Here is a 20,672-nt window from a genome sequence, read left to right as displayed (position 1 = left end):
ATACTGTTACAAAACAGGGACTCAAGCTTAAATATATTCTGGGGCCTGGCAGTCAGTGTACACTGAGTGAAACCAGCTGAGTGCAGGGCTATAAGGATCAGTGGGGGCTGTGGCAAACTTGAAGGCACTGGGCCCCAGCTGACTGGGGCGGGACGTGGTGACAGGAGGAAGGGGCCTCTGCCAAAGGCTTGGGGCTTTGCCCCGTGCATCCTGGGGCACCCGAGGAGAACGAAGGGAGTGGGATGCTCAGGGTGGAGATGGGGCTCCTTCTCCTTCCTATTCTTCCATTCTTGGATTACAGACACAGCCCCTTCCCCATGAGTTGGGCCTCCCTCTGATCGGGGAGGGCCTCTGCCTTCTTCACTCGGTGTGTGCCCCGTGTAAAGGGGGCTGCCTCTACTTGACCCCAGCCTGGTGTTGCTTTGCACGAATGCCAACCCACTATTTCCCAAGCCTTGTGATTCTTTTTATAAGAGAAGCTAGAGATCTATTTTGATATAAGATCTCCAAATTTTAAATAGTGGCAATAAACTGCAATTTTTCCAACTATGCTCTATGAGCCCAACGAAAACGAATCTGCAAGCTCCGTGTGGTGTGGCCCACAGACTGCCAGTTTACAACTTGGGAGGAAGGAAGGAATCCGTTAACCAGTGCTGTGTCTCTGTGCCTGGGCTGGTGGGGACCTTGGCAAAGTGGCAGGCAGCCTTGCCAGTAAGGATTTTACCAGCCTGCCTCGTCAGCCCCTCTTTCCCCCATGCAACAAAATGAATCGATTCTAGGTTCTCTTTCTTTCTTTCTTTCTTTCTTTCTTTCTTTCTTTCTTCCTTCCTTCCTTCCTTCCTTCCTTCCTTCCTTCCTTCCTTCCTTCCTTCCTTCCTTCCTTCCTTCCTTCTCTTTCTTTCTTTCTTTCTTTCTTTCTTTCTTTCTTTCTTTCTTTCTTTCTTTCTCTTTCTTTCCTTTATTTCTTTTCTTTCTTTCTCTCTCTCTCTCTCTTTCTCTCTTACTCTCTTTCTTTCTTCTGATTCCAGGTTCTAATCAGCCCCAAATAGCTGCTGGCTTGGGGCTTATGGCATGTAACTCCTTGTGGGAAGGTAGCAAACTCTGTTTCTCAGACGCACCAGCTTGCACTTCTTGGATGGTGACTGTGTGTGTGAGAGCACAGGATTTGTGTGTGGGGGGGGAGCCGAGGTGCCTTGGCATCGGCGGGTTATTTGCACAAAGCTGGCAGCTCGAGCTGATCCCTGCGAAGAGCTCCCCCCACCCCCCACCGCCTCAGTCATCACAGCTCCCCGTCAACCTGAGCCTCAGGGAGCTGTCACAGCCTCATTACTCCTAATTCATCTTCACTTAGTGCATCAAAAGGCTGATTTATCAAATTGGGTGGGCGCACAGGAAGTTTGATTAGCGACATTATGTTGTTTGCCATGACGGGCTCAGAAAACTTAGCTCATCTGTGTCCCAGGAGTCCCGAGATAAGACTGAAGTGTTTATGTTCTGCCTCAGAAATTCTCAGGATTGGAAGCCAGGGTGGCAGCTCCAGCCAGAGGCATTTCCTTAGTGACGCTCCCAACAGCCACCTTCTCCGGTGGGTGGGTCCCTCCTCTCCTCCCTCCACCCCACCACCCACAGGTGGGTCTCTTGGTCAGAGTTATCCATAGACGGCTGGGGGTGAGCGGGTCCCTGGGCCCATCCATCCTCCTCTGGCCAGCAGCTCTCCTGCCGTCTTTGCGGAGCAGAGAAGCCCTGGCCGTGGATTATTGGCCTCTGCTCTTGTCTCCACCACTGCCCCCATCAGGCTGCTGAGCCACAAGTCCAGAGGCTCAGTCCTTGCCTCAGGTTCCTGGAGAAGAAAGGGACAGGAAACCTTCCAAAAACATGGTCTCAGGCAGCAGCAGCCCATAAAGAAACCTAGCAGGTGCCCTGCATGTTGTGCACCATCCACGAGCATGTAACCCGCGGTGCGCAGGGCCTCACCAATATCCAGGGGAAAGCAAGTGTCAGGCCCCGAGCAGCCTTGTAAGGACAGGCCGAACGAGAACAGCGGTGGCCAGGCAGTGAGTGGGCTGGGTGGCGATGGCACATGTACATCTCTGCCGAGGACAGGGATGGGAGAGGTGTGAGTACCCAAGTTGGGTCACTTCAGGGGAGACTCAGGAGGGATACCCACAGGGCCCCCAGAATCGTTCTCCTTGAGCTGCCTTCGTATCTTGGAAGATGTGGTTGCTGGTGACGTGACTGTGACCACAGGGAAAGCTAATACCTGCCGTCACGGAGCCCCATCCACCAGCCAGGCGGAGAGCCGCGGAAAGCAGGGGAGACTGTCTAGAGACCTTGACGGCTATCTCGGTAATGAAAGCAACTGGCTGTGGGCACTTGGGTGGGTCCTTTCACTTTTCTGCATTTTAGTTTTTTATTCTGTAAAATGAAGAGATTAGATTTAAGGTTTCTTCCAGGAGTGAAATTCAATTCTCTGCATTTTTCCAGGCTAGTCTTCAAGAGAATTGGAACGAGTGCTGGCCTCCTCTGGGCCAGAGACTGTGCTTGATGTACCTCATTTAACCTTCAGAATAACCCCACAAGGAAAGTAGTCTCACCCTGTTTAGAGCTCTTCACAGCAGCACTGCTGCTCTCAATGCCCATCCGCGCCACAGACGCTCATTAACACCAATTAAGCTGGTAGCCTTCCCAGGAGGTGCTAAGGATGTGCACGGGATTGAGACAGCTTCTGCCCATCAGGCCTCATGGACTCATCAGAGAGACGGGGCAAAGTAACTACCAAAGAACACGGGCCAACAGCAGTGGGATGTAGCGAGCACCGGGGCTTTTTAATGAGAATGTTGGTATGATCAATGGCCAGAGGAAGGTCCCCGTGGAGGTGATCGTAATACGCTGACAGTTTTATAGGACTTCGGAATTTGTAAGAATGGACTTTAGAATTTGTAAGACCCTCTGAAACATAAGCATTGTTTTGGTTCTTCTACCACTTGCTGAAATTAGGGATGTCTGCTCTCGTTATTAAATTACTGTTAATTATTAAATTGAGGATCAGAGAAGTGGTTCAGCAGAGGGAACTAGATTATCCTTCTGCAGCTCAGACATCTCCATGGTTAGATGAGATGACCAGTGTTGAGGCATCCTATAGCTGTGGCCGTCTTAGAATTTACCAGGAAGGCTACAGGCCAAGTAGGGCTTCTCTTTCTCAAAGATTCAGGGGGAAGTGTCGAGGTTGCTATAAATCCACATGGTACAGACTGAGAAGAGTTTGCCCAGGGTCACCTGCCAGGTACCCACACATCTCAGGGCTGGCTGGTGGGAACTTCATGTTCGGTATGACTGGGGTCTCTCTGGATTGTCCAGAGGGTTGGGGGCCACAGAGAAATTGGGGTCTCTATCCCCCAGGGCTCCTTACCACAGCCCTGGTGTGTTGCCTCGACCATCACAAGACTCAGCCTCACCTCTTTGGCACCCACAGCCTCCATCTTAATGATATGAGCTGCTACTTATTGGGTATGTACCACTTACTGGCCCCTTCATGTGCATTTTCTTTTCTTTTCTTTTCTTTTTTAAGGTTTTATTTATTTATTCATGAGAGACAGAGAGAGGCAGAGACACAGGCAGAGGGAGAAGCAGGCTCCTTGCAGGGAGCCCGATGTGGAACTTGACCCCAGATCCCAGGATCACGCCCCGAGCTGAAGGTAGCCGCTCAACCGCTGAGCCACCCAGGCATCCCCACGTGCTTTTTCTAAGTTAATTTCCCAACCACGCCATCGAGGAGGGAGTTACTGTTTCCATTTTACAGATGAGAAGACTGAGGCCCCGAGTGATGGCATTGTCAAGGCCACACTGCTAGCAAGTGCTGGGGGTGAGACTGAAAGCCAGATCTGTCTGTATGATTAACAAACAAACCAACAAAAACAGGCTGCATGGACTCCTCTTTGTCAATTCCCGGGATGGAAAGAAGCGATTCTTCTTGATATTCTGGTCACTGCTACTTTTAAAAGCCTCAAATGCGGGCGACGGGGATGGGATGGGGGAAGGGTGTGCGGTGCTAGCGGGCACACAGCAGCTACCAGGACCCTGCCCATCACTTGGCTGCCCTTCCCGCACGCTTCTGTCATGTGGGAGAGGAAGTCGGGGGCTCTGTCCGTGACCCCAGCCCCTTGCTGCAGCAGGGAAAGTGTCTCTCTGTGGCTGTACCCCTGTCTCCCTCCCTCCCTCTGAGTGAGGTGCCAGGAGCCTGAGCAGGACAAGATGCCACCCCTGTTGGTGGGTCCACAGCCCATGGAATGGAAGTGGACACGAGGGAGGTGCAGGAGGAAGTCAGGCTGGCCTGGCCTGAGGGGGTGAGCCCAAGAGGCAGCCCCTGGGCTGACCCCCGTGCTCAGCCACACTCCTCTGCTGCTCCGCCTGGAATCCAGTACATCCCATCCTCCTCGGAGCTCACTTGGGCTGAGCCGCCTGATGCCCTGGAGACAACCAAAGTGTCATTTTCTGGAAAACATCGGTTGTCGGAGGGCACTGGGGACTCTGCGGAAAGTTGTGTGTGGCCCGGCCTTCCACTTCCCTCTTTATAAGACTGTGAGCGGTTCCTGTGGGGCCCTGTAGACACCGGTCTGAGACCTAACAGCCTGCTGGGGTGGGAGCCTGGACACGCCGTTGAAGGAACCAGGTCTGTGGCTGAGATAAAGGCCCCCAGTCCTGTAGGTGCCTGTTGGCCCTGGAGCCCAACGCCTTACCCCTCCACTGTCAGGGCTACGCCACAGCCAGACTCAACTCCTGGACCAAGGAAGGGTCTGGGTTCTGCAGGCAGATGGGTCTGTGTTCGGTGGGCTAATTACTTTCCTCTCTGCCTGTTTCTTCATCCGAGACACAGAAATAATGTCGCATGTCATAGGGCTGTGGTGCAGATTAAGAGAAATGAACTATGCACGGTGCTTCACACAGTGACGAGCAGGGAATAGGAGCTCGGTAGCTGTTGCATTTGTCACGACCTCCCGTCCTACCAGCTGAGCCACAGTCCTTGGGAAAGGCAGGACCCAAGGCTGGCGTGTCACCCAGCTTCCACCACGATCAGTGTATGGCTGATTTTGACTCATCTATAACCCCCTTATATTCTTGTCAAATAAATCCCAGGCATCGTCTACTTTCATCTGGAAATAGGTCAGTGTGCATCCCTAAGGACAAGGACTCTACGGAAATGGACCGGAATGCTACTGCCACACCTAAAAACTGTTACCAGTAATTCCTTAATATTGTCAAAATCTACCCTTCAGATTTTCAATGGTCTCGTGAAAGGTTGAGAGTCTTTAAAAGTTGGTTTCTTTAAAAAAAAAAAAAAAAAGTTGGTTTCTTTGAATCAGGATTCAGGTTAAGTTCCCCGCAGTATAATTGGCCGATTCGGCTTTCAAGTTTCTTTTATTGTATTTTTCCACAATCCGGATTTTTGCTAATTGCATCCCTGGCGGGAAGTTTTGCTTTCAATTGGTCTTTGAGGTACAGACACCAAATAGGTATTTGGGCAGGAGTCGTAAAGTTAAATCTGGTTGCTCCGTTGCACCCTCCGCCCCCCACCCCCGTTTAGGAAAGGGTTCCTTTCTGCTTCCCGGAAAAGAAATGTCCCCACAGCCCCCAGTGCCCCCCTGCTGGAGTGGGAGGGTGGTGGCGGGGTGGGAGGACATGGGACCCCAGGGTTCCCAGCGGTGGGATGGGGATGTCGGCTTTTATTTGGGTTCACCCGCTCTTTGTTTTCGTGAACAAGGGTGTCTTTTCATAAAGCAAAGCAATTTTCTGCCAAATAGCAAGGACTGTTTTTCCTCCTTCCAGAGCAATAAGGTTCAGGATTTGTCTCCCTCTTGGCTTTCAAGAGCATGTTTTCTCAATTCTTTCCTGAAATTAAAGTAAAGGTCAAGGAGGCTGGTCTGAGACCCGCCCTCGCTCCCCTCCCGGCCCCTGCTGGTGCACAGGGCTAAGTGTACCTGCCTCCTGGGCACCTTGCATGACCTGAGCTCAACGTCCCAATTCTTGTCCTCCTGGGATGGGGTCAGGGGATTGCAAAGGGAGAGAAAGAGAAAGGGGGGGGGGGGTGAGTAGCCAGTGCCAGCCTGTGGGCTCCCTTTTGAATTTAGATCTGAGCAAGTTCTAGAGGCTTCCTTCTCCCCACTGTGTCCCCTTCCTTGGGGAGGGGGCCCCGGGCCCCACGCCCTCCACCCCGCTTCCCACCTGCCAGTTTTCTGCTGGCACGTGAGCTGCCCCAGTGATCTGCCCGTCCCTTGCTCAGTGTTGAGCTGCGAGGATTTTTAATCAAAAGGCAGCACACGCACGCAGGGAACTGTGCCGCCACCACCCCGCTTAGCATTACTGGAGCGTTCTCTCCCCACCCCCTCCCCACACTGAGTCACTCCCAGCTAACAGTTAATTAATCTGTGACACTTTGACAGTTGGTGAGGAGACATTTTTACGGAGCCTTCAAAATGCACAGGGATGGGGTTGTCAGGCAGACGCCCTCTTGCATTCCCTGGGTCTCCAGACCCTGCCTTACCCCACCCACTGGAGACCCTGGGCCTGCCTGGGTGAGGTCTCAGGGCCCTGCAGCCATCCTCTGTCCCAGCCTCTTGGGGCACTCCACGCTCCCAGGGACACCTGGCACCTTGGGAAGAGGGAGAAAAACAGAGGGTGTCCAGGATGACAGCCTGAGGGGTGGAAAGGCCTAGGTCACGCTCAGGTCTGGTCTCTTTCTGCTCTTGGTGAAATCCCCATGCAGGGGCCGCTTTCAGAGCAAAGGAGCCGTGTGTGATCCTGCCTCTCCCTGGGACCCACCCTGTCTCAGCTCCCCTTGGGGTGCTCCCTGTGGTTGCTTTATGGCTGCTAGTGGGTGCTGCATGAGAGATGGCTCCAGCCTCCTTGGCCTCCTGGGGCATCACTCCCATGGTGGGGTGGTAATCTAGACACTGCGAACTCCTGGGCCTCTTGGGCCTTCTGCGAAGCCAGAAGCCATCCCCACCAGCTCTCTGCATCCCGTCCCACAGGATTCATCTTACCTCCCCACCTCCCCATACACCTACACTCATCTTCACACATTCTCTTTCTTTCAATGGCTTTTAACCCCGTGTGCCCCAGTGATGGCACAACTGCAAAATTCCCTGAATGGACCCAACCCCCTGGGTATCCAACCCCATGACCTGGACCCAGAGGGCCAGAGAGAGAGAGAGAGAGAGAGAGAGAGAGAGAGATCTCAGAGGAAGCTACTGGTATCCCTTGAGAAGGACCCAGAGGAGAATCAGCAACTAGGGCAGGAAAAGACCCAGGGACTGGCTCCTTCACACTCAGAGGTACCAGCTCCCATGGATGCCTCTCAAACATTTACCTCCAGTCGCTACCACCATGCTGGAAAATGAGAAGACAAAAAAAAAAAAAAAAAAAAAAAAGATAAGCGTGATGTACACTGGTGTAGCTCACAGGCTGGCAAGAAGAATAGATACTAAACAAATAATTAGATGAGTGACTTAATTATACCTGTGATAAGCTCCACCAAAGAGCACAGGAGGACATGTGCTGTGAGTAGTACACAAGAGGACGGCTCTGAGCTGGAGCCCCAGGGAGGCTTCCCTGGAGAAGGGGTTGTCCTGAGAGTGGCCAGGAAGAGGAGGGCAGCCAGGACACTGGGATCTTGAGCCTATGTGGAAGGACTGGGCCTGGTTAGGGGTTGGGGTGCTGGAACCCAAGGTGGGAGCAGGTGACATTGTGGCTTTGGTGATAGGAATCTGAGTGATCACCTGATGGCAGCTTCTCTTTGCTGTGAGGTAGGAGGCAAGGGACTGCCTGGCCAGGTTTAGCTCCAGGGAGCAGTGGGAGGCTTGGAGCAGGTGCCTGGGATACCGGCTTCAGGGTGGTCCCCCACCAGTGGTTCTTAGGACTGAGCCCCCTCTCCTGGCTCCTGTTGGCTGGTGCCAGGCACAGCCAGAGAGCCAGAATGGAAGAGGTTCATCCAAGCTGTGGCACACTTTCTAAGGAAACCTGGATAATTTTCCCCACAGCTAACAGATTGAAGTCCAGCCACCAAGGGGCCACCTGGCCCTGGGCTTTGCTCCCTTGCTGCCTGTGCAGAATTCCAGGTTGGACTAAGGAAGCTGACCAGATCTGGAGGGCGCACAATGTGGGGGGTGTCTGTGTGTGGCCTACCCTCCCTTCCTGGCCCCGGAGGGCTGGTTTCCCCACTAGCCTAGGTCTCTTTAAATAGCCCAAACTGGCTTTCCCACAGCTGCCCTGAGGCTCTGGGTGGAGAAAAGCAGGAGCAGTGGAGGGAGTCCAGGAGGGAATAGGTGCCCCATCCCAGGCAGGAGCCCTAGGAATTTGTAGACCTGGGCCCTCCCCCATCACTGGGCAAAAGCAACCAGTGTTTCTTTCTTCTCTTAAGAATGACTACTGGCACCTGAGCCAGACCCACAGCCTTACCACCCAGTTCCCCCTTCATGTCTGGGAGGCCAGAGAAGATTCACGGGTGAGGAGAGGGTGACCCTGGAGGTGACAACATCTGTTGCTCTGCCCTTCCTCTTTCCCCATGCCTGGGCTTCTCCTCCACACTGGCCTTCCCAAGGTCTGGGCCCTGAAGGCTCTCCCTACAGATGCCTGGCCTCGGGGCTCCTAGGGCTCCCTCAGTTCCTCTGCTCCCCAGGGCCCAGTAAGTGAGGGCACTAGTTACCGACTTCTGGTTTCCCTCTGCTGTAGGACGGACTGGGGGCTCCTTCCTCTCCCTCTCCCGATCCCACACTTCCTGGAGCTGCAGGAGGTACGGGGGAGGTGCTACCCCCAAGTCTGGACCCTCCTGTAGAGGAGCCCGGGGTGGCTTGAGTTGCTGGGTCTCGAGGAGGAGCCCCTTACCCACTCCCTCCCAATTCCCCTCCAATTCCTGTAGCACCTCCAAGCTGCTTTTGAGATGCAAATACCACGTACTCCCCTCCCCACCCTCGTTTTTCATTGAAATGCTTCAAGTTTCAGAAGAGAGGGAAAATGATGTGTTTAAGACAGCAGTGTCTCACCCGCCATGGAGCCTGATAAGAGATTGTTAAATTTTAATTAGACAATTTGATTCCTTCAAATGCCAAACTTTCTGGGGAGGCAGCACCGCGGGAAGCAGGCTGCTGGAGTTTATGCTGCGCCAAGGGTTCCTCCCACCCCACTTCTGGGCCCTGAGCCCCGAGGTTTTGCTGCTGGATGAAATCAAACTGGAGAGAGGGGCGGCCTCCAGGGAACCACTCAGCCCTGGCTGTCTGCCTGGGCTCTCACCTCATTCCTCAACTGGATGGCTAGCTAATTTTCAAAGGAGGGCACAACAGGGAATGACAACATATATAAAGCCCAAAGGGTAAGTGGGGAGGTCCCTGAGGCTGGAAAAGCCTGACCCACTGTTCACTTGCACCATAACCCCACACACCTTGGATTTGCTCCAGACACTGCACCGGGAAGCTCTGCAGACAGCAACCATCAGAGCAGGCTGGAGCTAGGCTGGATATGAAGGAGAACTTGGTGGAAGGCATTCAGACCACCAGAGTGGATGATTCTGGAAGGTCTTTCAGTGGATGGTTGCCCTTCTGAGCTGAGGCAGGGTAAGGTACTGGAGATGGACGAAGGTCAGGTGATCTCTGGCTCTTAGATGGCCTGACGCTTGCAGGCCACCCGCTTGCAGGCCACCCACACCGGGGAGCTCCTCAAGCTCCTGGCTCCCTCCTCTTTCCCATACACCAGGGCAGCTGAGAAAGAAAAGCCTATAAGGCCTGGAGCCCATCTGCCAGTGTCTGCTGGAGAGGGTGGCATGGGGAACAGCAGATACACCCCTTTGCTCCACAGGGAAGAGGAAGGTGTGGGGAGTGGCAGGCCCTCTTTCTGCAGGGGTCTTTGTCAGCTCAGGCTGCCTTAACCAAGTACCCTAGATGGGGTGGCTTCAACAATAGGAATTAATGTCCTCATGGTTCTGGTGGCTGGGAGCCTGAGATCAAGGTGCCAGCCTGGTGGGGTTCTGGTGGGAGCTCTCCTCCAGGTTTGCAGATAGCTGCCTTCTTGCCATGTGTTCACAGGCTCGGATATTTCTTCCTCTAAGGGTGCTCATCTCATCACGAGGATCCTATCCTCATGTCATCTAGATCCCATCTCTGAACACTACCACCTTGGGGGCCGTGGCTTCCACAGATGCATTTTAGAGGCACAGAGTTCAGTCCTTAGCCACAAGGTTGGATGATCCATCCCTGTTCAGGAGACAGGACTCAGTGGCTAAGCAATGGCAGTAACTATGTATGTATTTTGCGTCCACTAAATGCTCACCAATTGGAACTGATTTGGAGCTTTTACACATGAGACAGAAGCACCTGGAGAAGGGAGATGGCATCTGGAGGTTGGTGAGCCAGGTGATCATATTTTCATGATCCCAAATCAGTATTCTTGTTCTGATAACAAAGTTTTAAAAATAATATGAAATTTATTTATCTGAAAAGTCTTTTATTTTAAATACTTTTTTTTTTTTTTAATTCATGAGAGACACAGAGAGAGAGGCAGAGACATAGGCAGAGGGAGAAGCAGGCTCCCTGTGGGGAGCCTGATGCGGGATTCGATCCCAGGACCCCAGGATCATGACCTGAGCCGAAGGCAGACACTCAACCACTGAGCCACCCAGGTGCCCCATATCTGAAGAGTCTTATAAGAATAATTCCCCCTGAGGGGTGCCTGGGGGGCTCAGTCAGTTAAGCCTCTGCCTTCAGCTCAGGTCATGATTCTAGGTCCCTGCTCAGCAGGGAGCCCCTCCCTCTGCTCCTCCTTTGTTCATGCTCTCTCTTACTCACTCAGTCTCTCAAATAAATAAATAAATAAAATCTTTAAAAAAAGAATTCTCCTTGAGTCATACATTTAACCATCTCCTTTTTTAAAAAGAACAAGAAACTTGGACCATCCTGGCAAATCCAGTGTGTCAACTGCTATTGAGCTAGACCTTTCCCATCTCTGGGAGGCACAGAACGGGCACTGACCTAACCTGGCTTCTCTGGAGAGAATAGCTGGAGCTGGGACAGGGGCCTGGTGGACACTGATGGGTTTTCTCCCCCAAGAAAGTGCCAGCAGAGAGATGCCGGGAGGACACTGTATTTTAACCATTCTAAGACACACACCTCCCCCAGCTCCACACTCACATATTTTAACGTCTCTGAATTCAGAACACCTTTGATAGTTGGCCCCATCCTGGAGCTGTATTGGAGTCCAATGGCATTTTTTTCATTCCTAGTGGTGTGTAAAACAATGGCGCATCTTACATTCACTTCTATCGTAGAGCCTAGGAAATATGGCAATTGGTATTACATGGCTCAGGAATAGACTTCGCCTTTATTCTCCTTTATTCCCTCCTAGGGCTTGTTCGCTGCATCTGGGACCCTTCTCCCATCATCTCCACTCCCACATCCCAAGGATGAGCCATCGGAGGTAGCATGGTGTAAACAGCAGGATGCCAGGGCAACGCTGGCCCTAATGGACTGCACTGGGATAGTACAGTCACTTCACCTCCAGGAACCTCGGGCTTGTTGCCTGAGTGCTTGTTTGTTTGTTTTAATTCCTTTGCTTTTGATTTGTGAAGTTCACAATCCTAGGGAGTTTACCTGCGCTGGCCATACCTGCATCATCTTACTTCATCTGCACAACAGTAATTGCTATTCCCATTTTAGAGGTTGGAAAACTGAGACTTGGAAAAAGCCAAGCAGTCTGGCCAAGACCCTGGACCTAGTAAAGGTGGAGATACCTTATATACTTATACTTGTCTCTCTCAGGCTAGAGTACCTCATCTCTAGGGCTGGGTTTGCTGAATTCCTGCTCCACTTGGTGTTGTGTGAGGGGTAGCCCCTACAGACAACCCCTACTTGTGAGCGATATCAGCCCCAGGTAGGAAGGGTGCTGAGGATATGGTAGGGGCTGTGGCTGGCTCTGGGGGTTGGGAGAAAATCCTGCACCAAGATATTAATAGGGTCTCCAAGGCATTTAGGATTTCCCAGGTTTTCTCATTCTTTCTGTAATGTATCAGATGGATCCAGGGCAGGAGGATTCTGTGTAAGCCTTGCTTTGAAGGACGTGTAGGGTCTAGGCAAGCATTGGGAAGGGAAGAGAAGTTTTCCAAAGACTTTTCCCATTTGTTGAGTGGGGATAGTAATTATAAGCCTTAGAGGTTGTTTTGAGGATAAATGAGATAATATATCTATTATATGATATGTATATGTATTGGAGCAAGCTATCAAGTCCTCTGCAGGTATATGAAGCCAGATCGCAGAGAGAACCTTCAGGAACCCTGGGGGAAGTAGGCCTCCAGGTCTCCAGGCCCCCAGCCATGCCTGGCACATTGCCTGATGCCCAGCAGGCCCACTAGATCCTAACTGAGAAACTGAAGGGCAGGGGCAGCCCCTGTCTCCTGACCCATGCACGTGTGCAGCTCCCCCACTCTGTGCTCCAACTGAGAAGAGGAAGGGATGTGTCTGCAGTGTCACTCTGACCCGCGCTTCACCACCTCAAGCTGGAAGATCTGTTGCACGGGTGTCATTTCACGTCACCCCATGTGGAATTAGGCATTTTGCCTTCCCCAGAGACTCCAGACTGGTGGCGCTGGGTGGGACACCATCCACACTCCTGCTAAGAGCTAGCGGAGCAGGTGCGTCAGACAAGGATGAGGGTGTAAGGTGGGCAGACCCGTCTGCAAAGGCCCCTCTGACCCGTGGCAGCTGGTGTGCCCCCCTCCCTGATTTGGACCCGGTACCACGTTCATCCCATAAACTAGTGGATTTCAAACCCCTGCAGGTAGCAAAGCACCTGGAAGTCACGATGCTTTGTGTGGAATGCCTTGAAATACTGATAAGCTTAATTCCGTCATGTAAAATAGGAACACTTTTGTTAGCAGGAAAGCCGGCTGTATTATCTGTGCATTATGTTCCAATCACAACCAAAACACAGGCTGTCAAGCTCATCAATGCCCGATGCATCTCGAGTCTGCCGCTCAGGCTCTCTGCTTGCCGTTCCCAGTGAGCAGCACCTCCAGCCTTGCAGAGCCCAAGGCAGAAAGGCAGTCTCCTCTACACCCTCTCTCCCCATTTCCCCCCAGCCTTTCTCATCCCACATCTACCCAGTGACCAAATTCCACGGAACTGACTTACAAGTTACTACTGATTCTGAACACCTCTCCATTCTCGTTTCTGCCACCCTCATTCAGACCGCCACTGTCTCTTACCTGAATTACAGCCACAGCCTGCCCCCCCCTAAGGTCCCCCTACACTGCAGCAGCCACTTTTCTAAAACACCAGCCCAGTGGTCCTTCCTATGAACCTGAGCGGTCAGGTTATGAGACCCAATCTGGCCTATGAATTGTCCTCTAGCTTCATCCCCTTCCCCGCCTCGTGCCCTACGTTTTTAGCCAAACAGAATTGTTTGTTGTCTGGTACTGTGTTGTCCTCTCTCTAGTTGCAATGCCTCCCAAACTCCGTTGGCCTGGCTGATTGCTCCTTTTATGTATCTCAAATGGCACCACCTTCAGGAAGTCCTCGGGGTTTTCTTGCAGAAGCTCATCATCTCCTCCTTGGGCTCCTATAGCCACACCCTTCCATCCACTATACAGCAGTTGGAACCTTCTGTGTGGGAGCCATATCTGATCACAAGGTTCCCACTGCCCTCAGGGTCAAATCTAGCATGACTTGTAAGGCTTTCTAGGATCTTGCTGTGGCACCCGCACCGTCCCCCATCCGTTTAGCTCATGCCAAGTCCCTCTGGGCTTCAGCTGTCCTGGATGAATCTCCTCTAGCCTTCCACTGGGTGCCCGCTCTCTTGCTCTATCATTTGCTATGCTGCTTCTTGTGTCAAGACCCTTCCCTGGGCTCTCAGCTCTTCCCCTGGCTAATTCCTACACACCTCCGAGTGTCTGCCAAACTTCACTTCCTCTGGAAAGTCTTCTTTCAATTCTTAAACTAGGTTTTGTGTCTCTACTGCATTCCATTTCCTAGGGCCCACTGCTTAGAGGTGTAACTGCCTGATTGATTTACTGGCTGTTGTTTCTTTTAGAATGTGAGCGAGAGAACCATGTCTATTTTGTTCCTGCCCGTGTTTCTAGCACTACATAGAGCAATGCTCAGTAATATTTATAGAATCAAAAACGGATGGATGCATAGTCCCACTCGTGTCTCTAGAAGCTGGAAGTCCTCGCTAACTTGTCTCAGTTGTGTGGTGCATGGGATGTGCTTACAAAGTGTTTGTTGAATAAATAGATAAATGAGTGATCAGCTCTTTTCAAGCTCATTTATTTTATTATACTTAAAAAAAAAAAACACTATACTTGCTCATTTGTTTTGCCATCTGCAAGAACTTGCCAGTAGAATAGTGGCAGCAGGCTCTAATGTTTTGAGAAAATTGCTTGACACAGAACTGAAAATCCTGAGGCTGGAGAAGTCTACTAACTGCCGGTGGTTGATTTCAGCTCTGGAGCTTTCCACGGGAGGCAGCACGCTTTGGGAGGTCCTCCTACTCACTTCCTGTGTCCCCGTGTCCATTTTCCCTGACCAGAGCCTGGCCACCCAGTGGCCCCGCTGCCCCGATGGATCCACTGAACCTGTCCTGGTACGATGATGATCTGGAGAGCCAGAACTGGAGCCGGCCCTTCAACGGGTCCGAAGGAAAGCCCGGCAAGCCCCACTACAACTACTATGCCATGCTGCTTACCCTGCTCATCTTCATCATCGTCTTCGGCAATGTGCTGGTGTGCATGGCCGTGTCCCGCGAGAAGGCGCTGCAGACCACCACCAACTACCTGATTGTCAGCCTTGCCGTGGCCGACCTCCTGGTGGCCACGCTCGTCATGCCCTGGGTTGTCTACCTGGAGGTAGGTCTGCACCCCCGCCTGGAAGGAGCTGCCCGGGGGCCTGGAGTCCAGGCTCTGCGCTGGTTCCTGCCAACAAGTTGCCCGGTGCCTTCTCAGCTGGCCTGGCCTCTTCCTCCACTCTGGGCTCAGTTTTTCTCCTTATAAAATGGGCTGCTTGTTCCTTGACAATCGCAACTACCAGCTTGAGAGTGCTTGCTAAGTGCCACACCTCCTGCCAAGTCCTCCATGCCCAGCTTTCCCCGTGTAGCCCTCAGGGCAGCCCTGCGAGGTCACCATGTCACGAACACCAATTTCACAGGTGGTGACCCTGGTGGTCAGAGAGATCATGCCGCTGGCAGGTCCCAGCTGGAACCCTGTTTGGCCCCGGTAGGTTCATTAGATCATGCTGGAAATGGGAGTAACTGAGGAGTATCCTCAAGGAAGGGAGATGTTCATGCTTCCAGACCAGAAGCTTCCTGTTCCCTCTTCCCACTTCAAAAGTGGAAGCTGCTGCTGTGTGTGCTCCTTATCCCTCCCCCCTCCCCCCATTTGGTCTAGAGCCCATGTCTGGGATCCACAGGCAGGGGTCTCCGTGTGGGCTGTGCCGCAGGCCCTTTGCTCAGCAAGGTCACCAAGGGCTGGCCCAGGACAGAGCCCAGCTCTGCATCTCCGAACAGAGAGTAGCTAGTCCCCGCTGTGGTCCAGGCACCACGCCAGGCATTTCGCAGACACGGACTCAGCACTCATGTTAATCCTGGGAGTTGAGACTATTCTCAGTGTACGGAGGAGGAAACAGAAGCTTTGAGAGGTTGCCTGTTTTTGCTCCGATCGCACAGCAAGGGGAGAAACCACTAACTGCGTCCCTAAGTGTGGAGCCACCTCCTGGTGGACACTTTCCAGAGCTGACAGGCAGATGTGGCAGGGGCTGGGGTCTGGGTTCTGGATCCTGCCCCTTTCTCAGCCTAGGACTCTGGGGTGGAGTTTGGGAATCGAGGTCACTCATCACTGGGCAGTTTACCTTCCCGCCTGGGCGAGAGAGGGATTTACCTGTGCCATGGAGGTAAAATCTGGCTGGGAGGGAAGGCTCCTCCATTTTTAAAGGAAAGCATGAAATTCTGTAGGCTTGAGCAGAGGAGACATCTAGAAGGAGAAGCTGAAGTGAGGAGGGGAGCCCAGTCCAAAGTGGTATCTCTCCCAGTCTCCCTGCCTGGGGGCTCCCTGTGTCTCCTCCGTATGTTGCTGTCATCACCCCCCTGGGTTCCTTTAGCACAGCCCAAACAGGCTGGAACACTCAAAACAGATGTTAAGGGAGAACCCAAAGGAAGCAAACAACAGACATAAAATCTACAGATGCCAGAGGCCAGGCGTCCCCTTCCTCCATGACTCCCATGCCTGTGAGGGCCACCAGACTCCATCCATCCACGTCCTGTCTGATGGCCTCCCCGTGCATGTCTAGCATGGGACTGGATGTGCGTGATTTATTCTGCTCAGCATATGGAAAGCACGCTGGTTTGCAGTGGGAGGACCAGTTCCAATTCCCAACTCTACTACCTTCCATCTGGAGAAGGTCCCGAGAGAAAAGAACCAGGGTCACTTGTCTGCATTTCAGCCTCCCCACTCTGTGAGGTGAGGGTTGACTGTGTGCCTTTTCCAGAGGGGTAGATGAGACTGAGAAGGGAACACACCAAGGTCGCACTTGTTTACTCATTCAACAGGTATTGAGCACTTCCCTGTCCTATGGCATCCTCGGGGCACTGCCTGCCATCGATGAAGACCCGATAGGACCACTGTAGTGCAGTCTGATGGAGGTGACAACAGAGCAGTCCCCACAGGGGATGTGGGAACGCGATGGGGGTGACTGTGGAGACAAGGCGGTCCTGCAGGAAGAAGTGATGCTTTCAGAAGAATTATCCAGAGGAGGGAGCAAGGCGCTTACACTCCAGCCTGAGAAAAGAAGTGTGCAAAGCTGCTGAGTGAGGGGGTGTCACTGGCTGGAACTTTCAAGGGGTAGAAGCCTTATCGTTGGCCTAGCACCATCCATAGAGCTGAGTGTGAAATGTTTGGGACAGTGCCTGACACATAGTGCTTAATAGAAGCCAGTTATTAGGATTTCACCGAGCTAGCTCATGGCCCACCCTGCAGGGCTCAGCTTCATGTGAACAACGAGGTCAGTAAAGTGGTGCCCAAAGGTGCAGAGACACAGCCCTGGAGTCACACCAGCAAACCTGGTGATCACCAGGTGATCATGGGAAGTCCACTTTGTTCTCTGCCTCCAGGTCGGTCCCTCTTTGCAACGACAATCTCTCCTTTCATGCTTTATGTACATTGAGTAATTTTGACATAATTATCTCCTCTTTTGACAAGCTAAATGATCCTTCCCAAGACAGTTTATGAGAGAGCATCGGATGTGCTACCTGAAGACCGTGCTTCAATCCCAGCCCTGCTGCACACTTGCTGGGGGAGCCCTCTGAGCTTCAGGTCCCTCGCCCATGAACGGGCACAGCAACCCTGTCTTGTGCGAGCGTGAGATGCCCACATGCCCATAGTAGGTGTAGGTGGCTGCCAACAATTTCTCTTGAGTCTTTGAGTCAGCTGCCCCCAGGAGTGTGGAGGAAAACCCTCCCTTCTTCTGAGCTCCAGAAAGGCCTCTGGGGGTGGGGATGAGAGCTCCCTAAAGGCAGGGACTATGCCAGTGCTGTTCACCACCGCACCCCAGAGTCTAGGGCAGAGCCTGGCACGTAGTAAACTGCTCGTGAGTGTCTATGGGAAAGAAGAAAGGCAGGGAAGAGGGAAGAGGACTAGGAAGAGGGCCCAAGTATCTCAGACCTGGATCCCCGGGGACACAGAAGCAGCCCTGAGGTCCTAGTCTAGGAGGGCTTCAAGGTGGAGGGTGGACCAGGTGGGCCTGGGGCCCTCCCAGCGGTGCCCTAATGGGAGGTGCTGTTTACACTGGGAAGCTCCCTACCCGCCCCCCCCCCCCCCGCCGTCCAGACCTGCAACTTGGGGAGCCCTGTGTTGCCACGTGGGATGGGCCCTGGTATGGGCCACGGGAGCCCAGAGAAGGTGACTTCCTGTTGGGGCGAGCTGCTGTTTCTTCATGCCCGAGAACAACGGCCACAGTTCCTGTCACGGAGCTTAAGTGGCAACGTTTGGTTTCATGCCAGGGAGCAGAAAAGAAGGGGCAGTGCAGAGAACGAGCACGTTCGCACCAGCCCGCGCCGTGATGTGCGGTGAAGTGGGGCCTGCCCAGCCCCAGGCCCTGGGAGGCCGCTGCCCTGCTCCTTTGTCTCCTGCTGGGAGAAGGCCCGGATGTATCTCCCCGTCTCGACTCTGTGCTCAGACCCAGGGTGCCCCGAACTTCCCCAGTTGCCCAGGGCCAGCCTGCCGTGTGAGTGTGTGCACCCGTGTGTGTGAACAGGAGGCATGAAGGTGTGTGTAAGGGGGGAGGGAGTGTGTGTGTGCAAGGGGGAGAAGGATGCAGGATGCTTTCGAGGGGAGCGGGCCTCCTCATTCCCATCATACAGGATATATGGGCACAGCACCTCTGTCCTGCCACCCGCCCCCCCCCGGGTTCCCACAGCTCGAGTCCCCATGTTCTGTCCCTCACTCTCCAGGTCTGACCAAGAGTAGCGCCGTCTTCTCGGTTTCTGAGCCTTGGTCCTCACAGCTGTCCTTAACAGACAGGTTTGCGCCCTGGCTCTGAGGGAGCTCCCCCAGGAACCTGGGCCCGGCAGGATCAGAAGTTGAGCTAAATGGCCTGGGGCAAGTCACTGCCCCTCTCTGAGGCTCAGTTTCCCCATTGGTAGCATGGGATTGCAGGCTGATCACTGGGCTGTTTTACACATGAAGGCGGAAAGTTGAGAGACTCAGTTGAAGGTGCTCATCTTCTAGCCCAGTCCTTGGCACAAAGTGGCGTTATGTGTCTAGGAGGAGAGGGGACCAGGAGCGAGGGCCTCGAACTCCCCTTCGCTGGCCCACTTCTCCCCCGGGCCCCAGCTGGAGACTCACAGATTCCCACAGCTGCCTGCCGAGCCTGAGGCCCCATCTGCCCCAGGAAGGAGAGCCCCGCTATAGGGCCTGGGCTCATCTCCCCCTCTGCCGTCCACCCATTATGGTGCTTTGTCCCCAGGTGGTAGGTGAGTGGAAATTCAGCAGGATTCACTGTGACATCTTTGTCACTCTGGACGTCATGATGTGCACGGCAAGCATCCTGAACCTGTGTGCCATCAGCATTGACAGGTGAGCCCAGCTAGGGTGGGAAAGGGGACCCAGGCCATTCACTTTTCAGGCTTCCCTGTCTCTCCTTCAGGGGCAGGATCTCTCTGATACTGTACGGCTGACCGTGTGTCCTCGGGCCCATGTGTTTGTGCGTGCATATATGTGTGTGAGTGTGCACACATATCTCCTCATGCATATCTGCACATGTGTGTAGGTGCACATGTGTCTGGGACAGTACAGACCTCCTAAAGAGAGGCCATCCTCCGGATGGAGATGCTACCAAAGGTACCCAGTGGCTGGTAGAGAAGAGAAAACTCAGTTCTGACAGCACCCTTGAAACTGCACCTGTGCACCCTGGCTGTCTGAGCTGGGGCAGGAGACAGGAGAGATTGACAGGAAGACCTCAGGGAGGTGACAACTGTCACTCCCTAAGGCACAAGGTGTCTCTGGTGTATATGTGCTGTGGAATGAGGGGTCCTTGGGCCTGCACCCAGACTTAAGGTCCCCCGCCCTGCGCCCCCGCAGGTACACAGCTGTGGCCATGCCCATGCTCTACAACACCCGCTACAGCTCCAAGCGCCGAGTCACTGTCATGATCGCCATCGTCTGGGTCCTGTCCTTCACCATCTCCTGCCCACTGCTCTTCGGACTCAACAACACAGGTGAGTCCTGCCTCTGTCTGCCTGGGGTTCCACTGGCCCCGTGCACAGGGCCCCAAGGGAGCTGAGCCCCTGATGCAGAGATAGGGACTGAGGCCGGGCCCTATCCCCCTGGCCAAGCCTGACTCTGAGTGTACCTGGGTGGGCCGGAGAGGAACAGTAGCTTGGGCCTGATAGAGTTGGGTGAGGAGTGGGGATAATGACTCGGGAGGATGTCTGGCCATTTTCAACTTTGTTTATTAAATTGAAGCAAGTCAGACAGCCGCACAAACCACATGTGTACGTGTGTGTGTGTGTGTGTGTACACACTCATGGGTGGCAACTACTGGGCCCCATCCACCACCCTCACCCCCCACCCCCAGCAATGGTATTTGTGTAAGGAGGCTGCAGCCCAAGGGCTGGCCCTGCCCAGCACAGACCTGAGTTACCTGAAGCAGGAAAGGTAGACTCGAGCAGGAGCTAGCTCAGGGCGCCTGTCCTGTGCGTCTGAGGCAGAGGAGGGGTTGTGCCTGCCTGCCTGCTGGCGGGGCATAGAGGCCATGCAGGGGTACCTCGGAGACTGTTACAGGGCAGGACACAGGGAAGCCTTGCAATCTGACTCTGTGGGAATTTCAAGGAGCGGGAGTAGGGCCTGATATGCTCAGATCTGTCTGGAGAGGCCCTGAGGTAGAGGACAGACATCTGGTAAACCAGGAGGGCATTGGCAGCGCACTGGAGCACAGGTGAGTTCAGCAAACGGGACCGAGTTACCTTGTTCTAAACCTGGGAGGTGGTAGACGGCCCCCAAGTACACAGGAAGGCCTACAATAAGGGTTCACTCTTTGAAAATAATTTTCTTGTTATTTTTTTCTGAACACTCCGGCTCCACTTGGGTGTCGGTGGATGGCAAAACTAACGCTGAAGTCAGGGGGGAATATGAGTGGGAAAGCTTGGACGCA

At 53.5% G+C, this 20,672-nt stretch overlaps 1 protein-coding gene across 3 annotated transcripts in view; it reads left to right on the top strand.

Moving 5' to 3' along the window:
• DRD2 (dopamine receptor D2) overlaps nt 1-20,672 on the top strand; it is a 62,058-nt gene that overhangs the window by 35,066 nt on the left and 6,320 nt on the right. For all 3 annotated transcript variants that reach the window (XM_077884579.1, XM_077884558.1, XM_077884569.1), the window contains exons 2-4: nt 14,563-14,878; nt 18,987-19,096; nt 19,601-19,737. In XM_077884579.1, coding sequence (XP_077740705.1) covers nt 14,594-14,878; nt 18,987-19,096; nt 19,601-19,737 — 532 coding nt within the window. In that variant the 5' untranslated portion in view covers nt 14,563-14,593. The remainder of the gene's footprint in view (nt 1-14,562; nt 14,879-18,986; nt 19,097-19,600; nt 19,738-20,672) is intronic.

The sequence above is a fragment of the Canis aureus genome, chromosome 3 (genome assembly GCF_053574225.1).
Source record: "Canis aureus isolate CA01 chromosome 3, VMU_Caureus_v.1.0, whole genome shotgun sequence".
Classification (NCBI taxonomy): Eukaryota; Metazoa; Chordata; class Mammalia; order Carnivora; family Canidae; genus Canis; species Canis aureus.
Note: the sequence above shows the minus strand (reverse complement) of the source record. Positions and strands in the feature narration are given on the sequence as shown.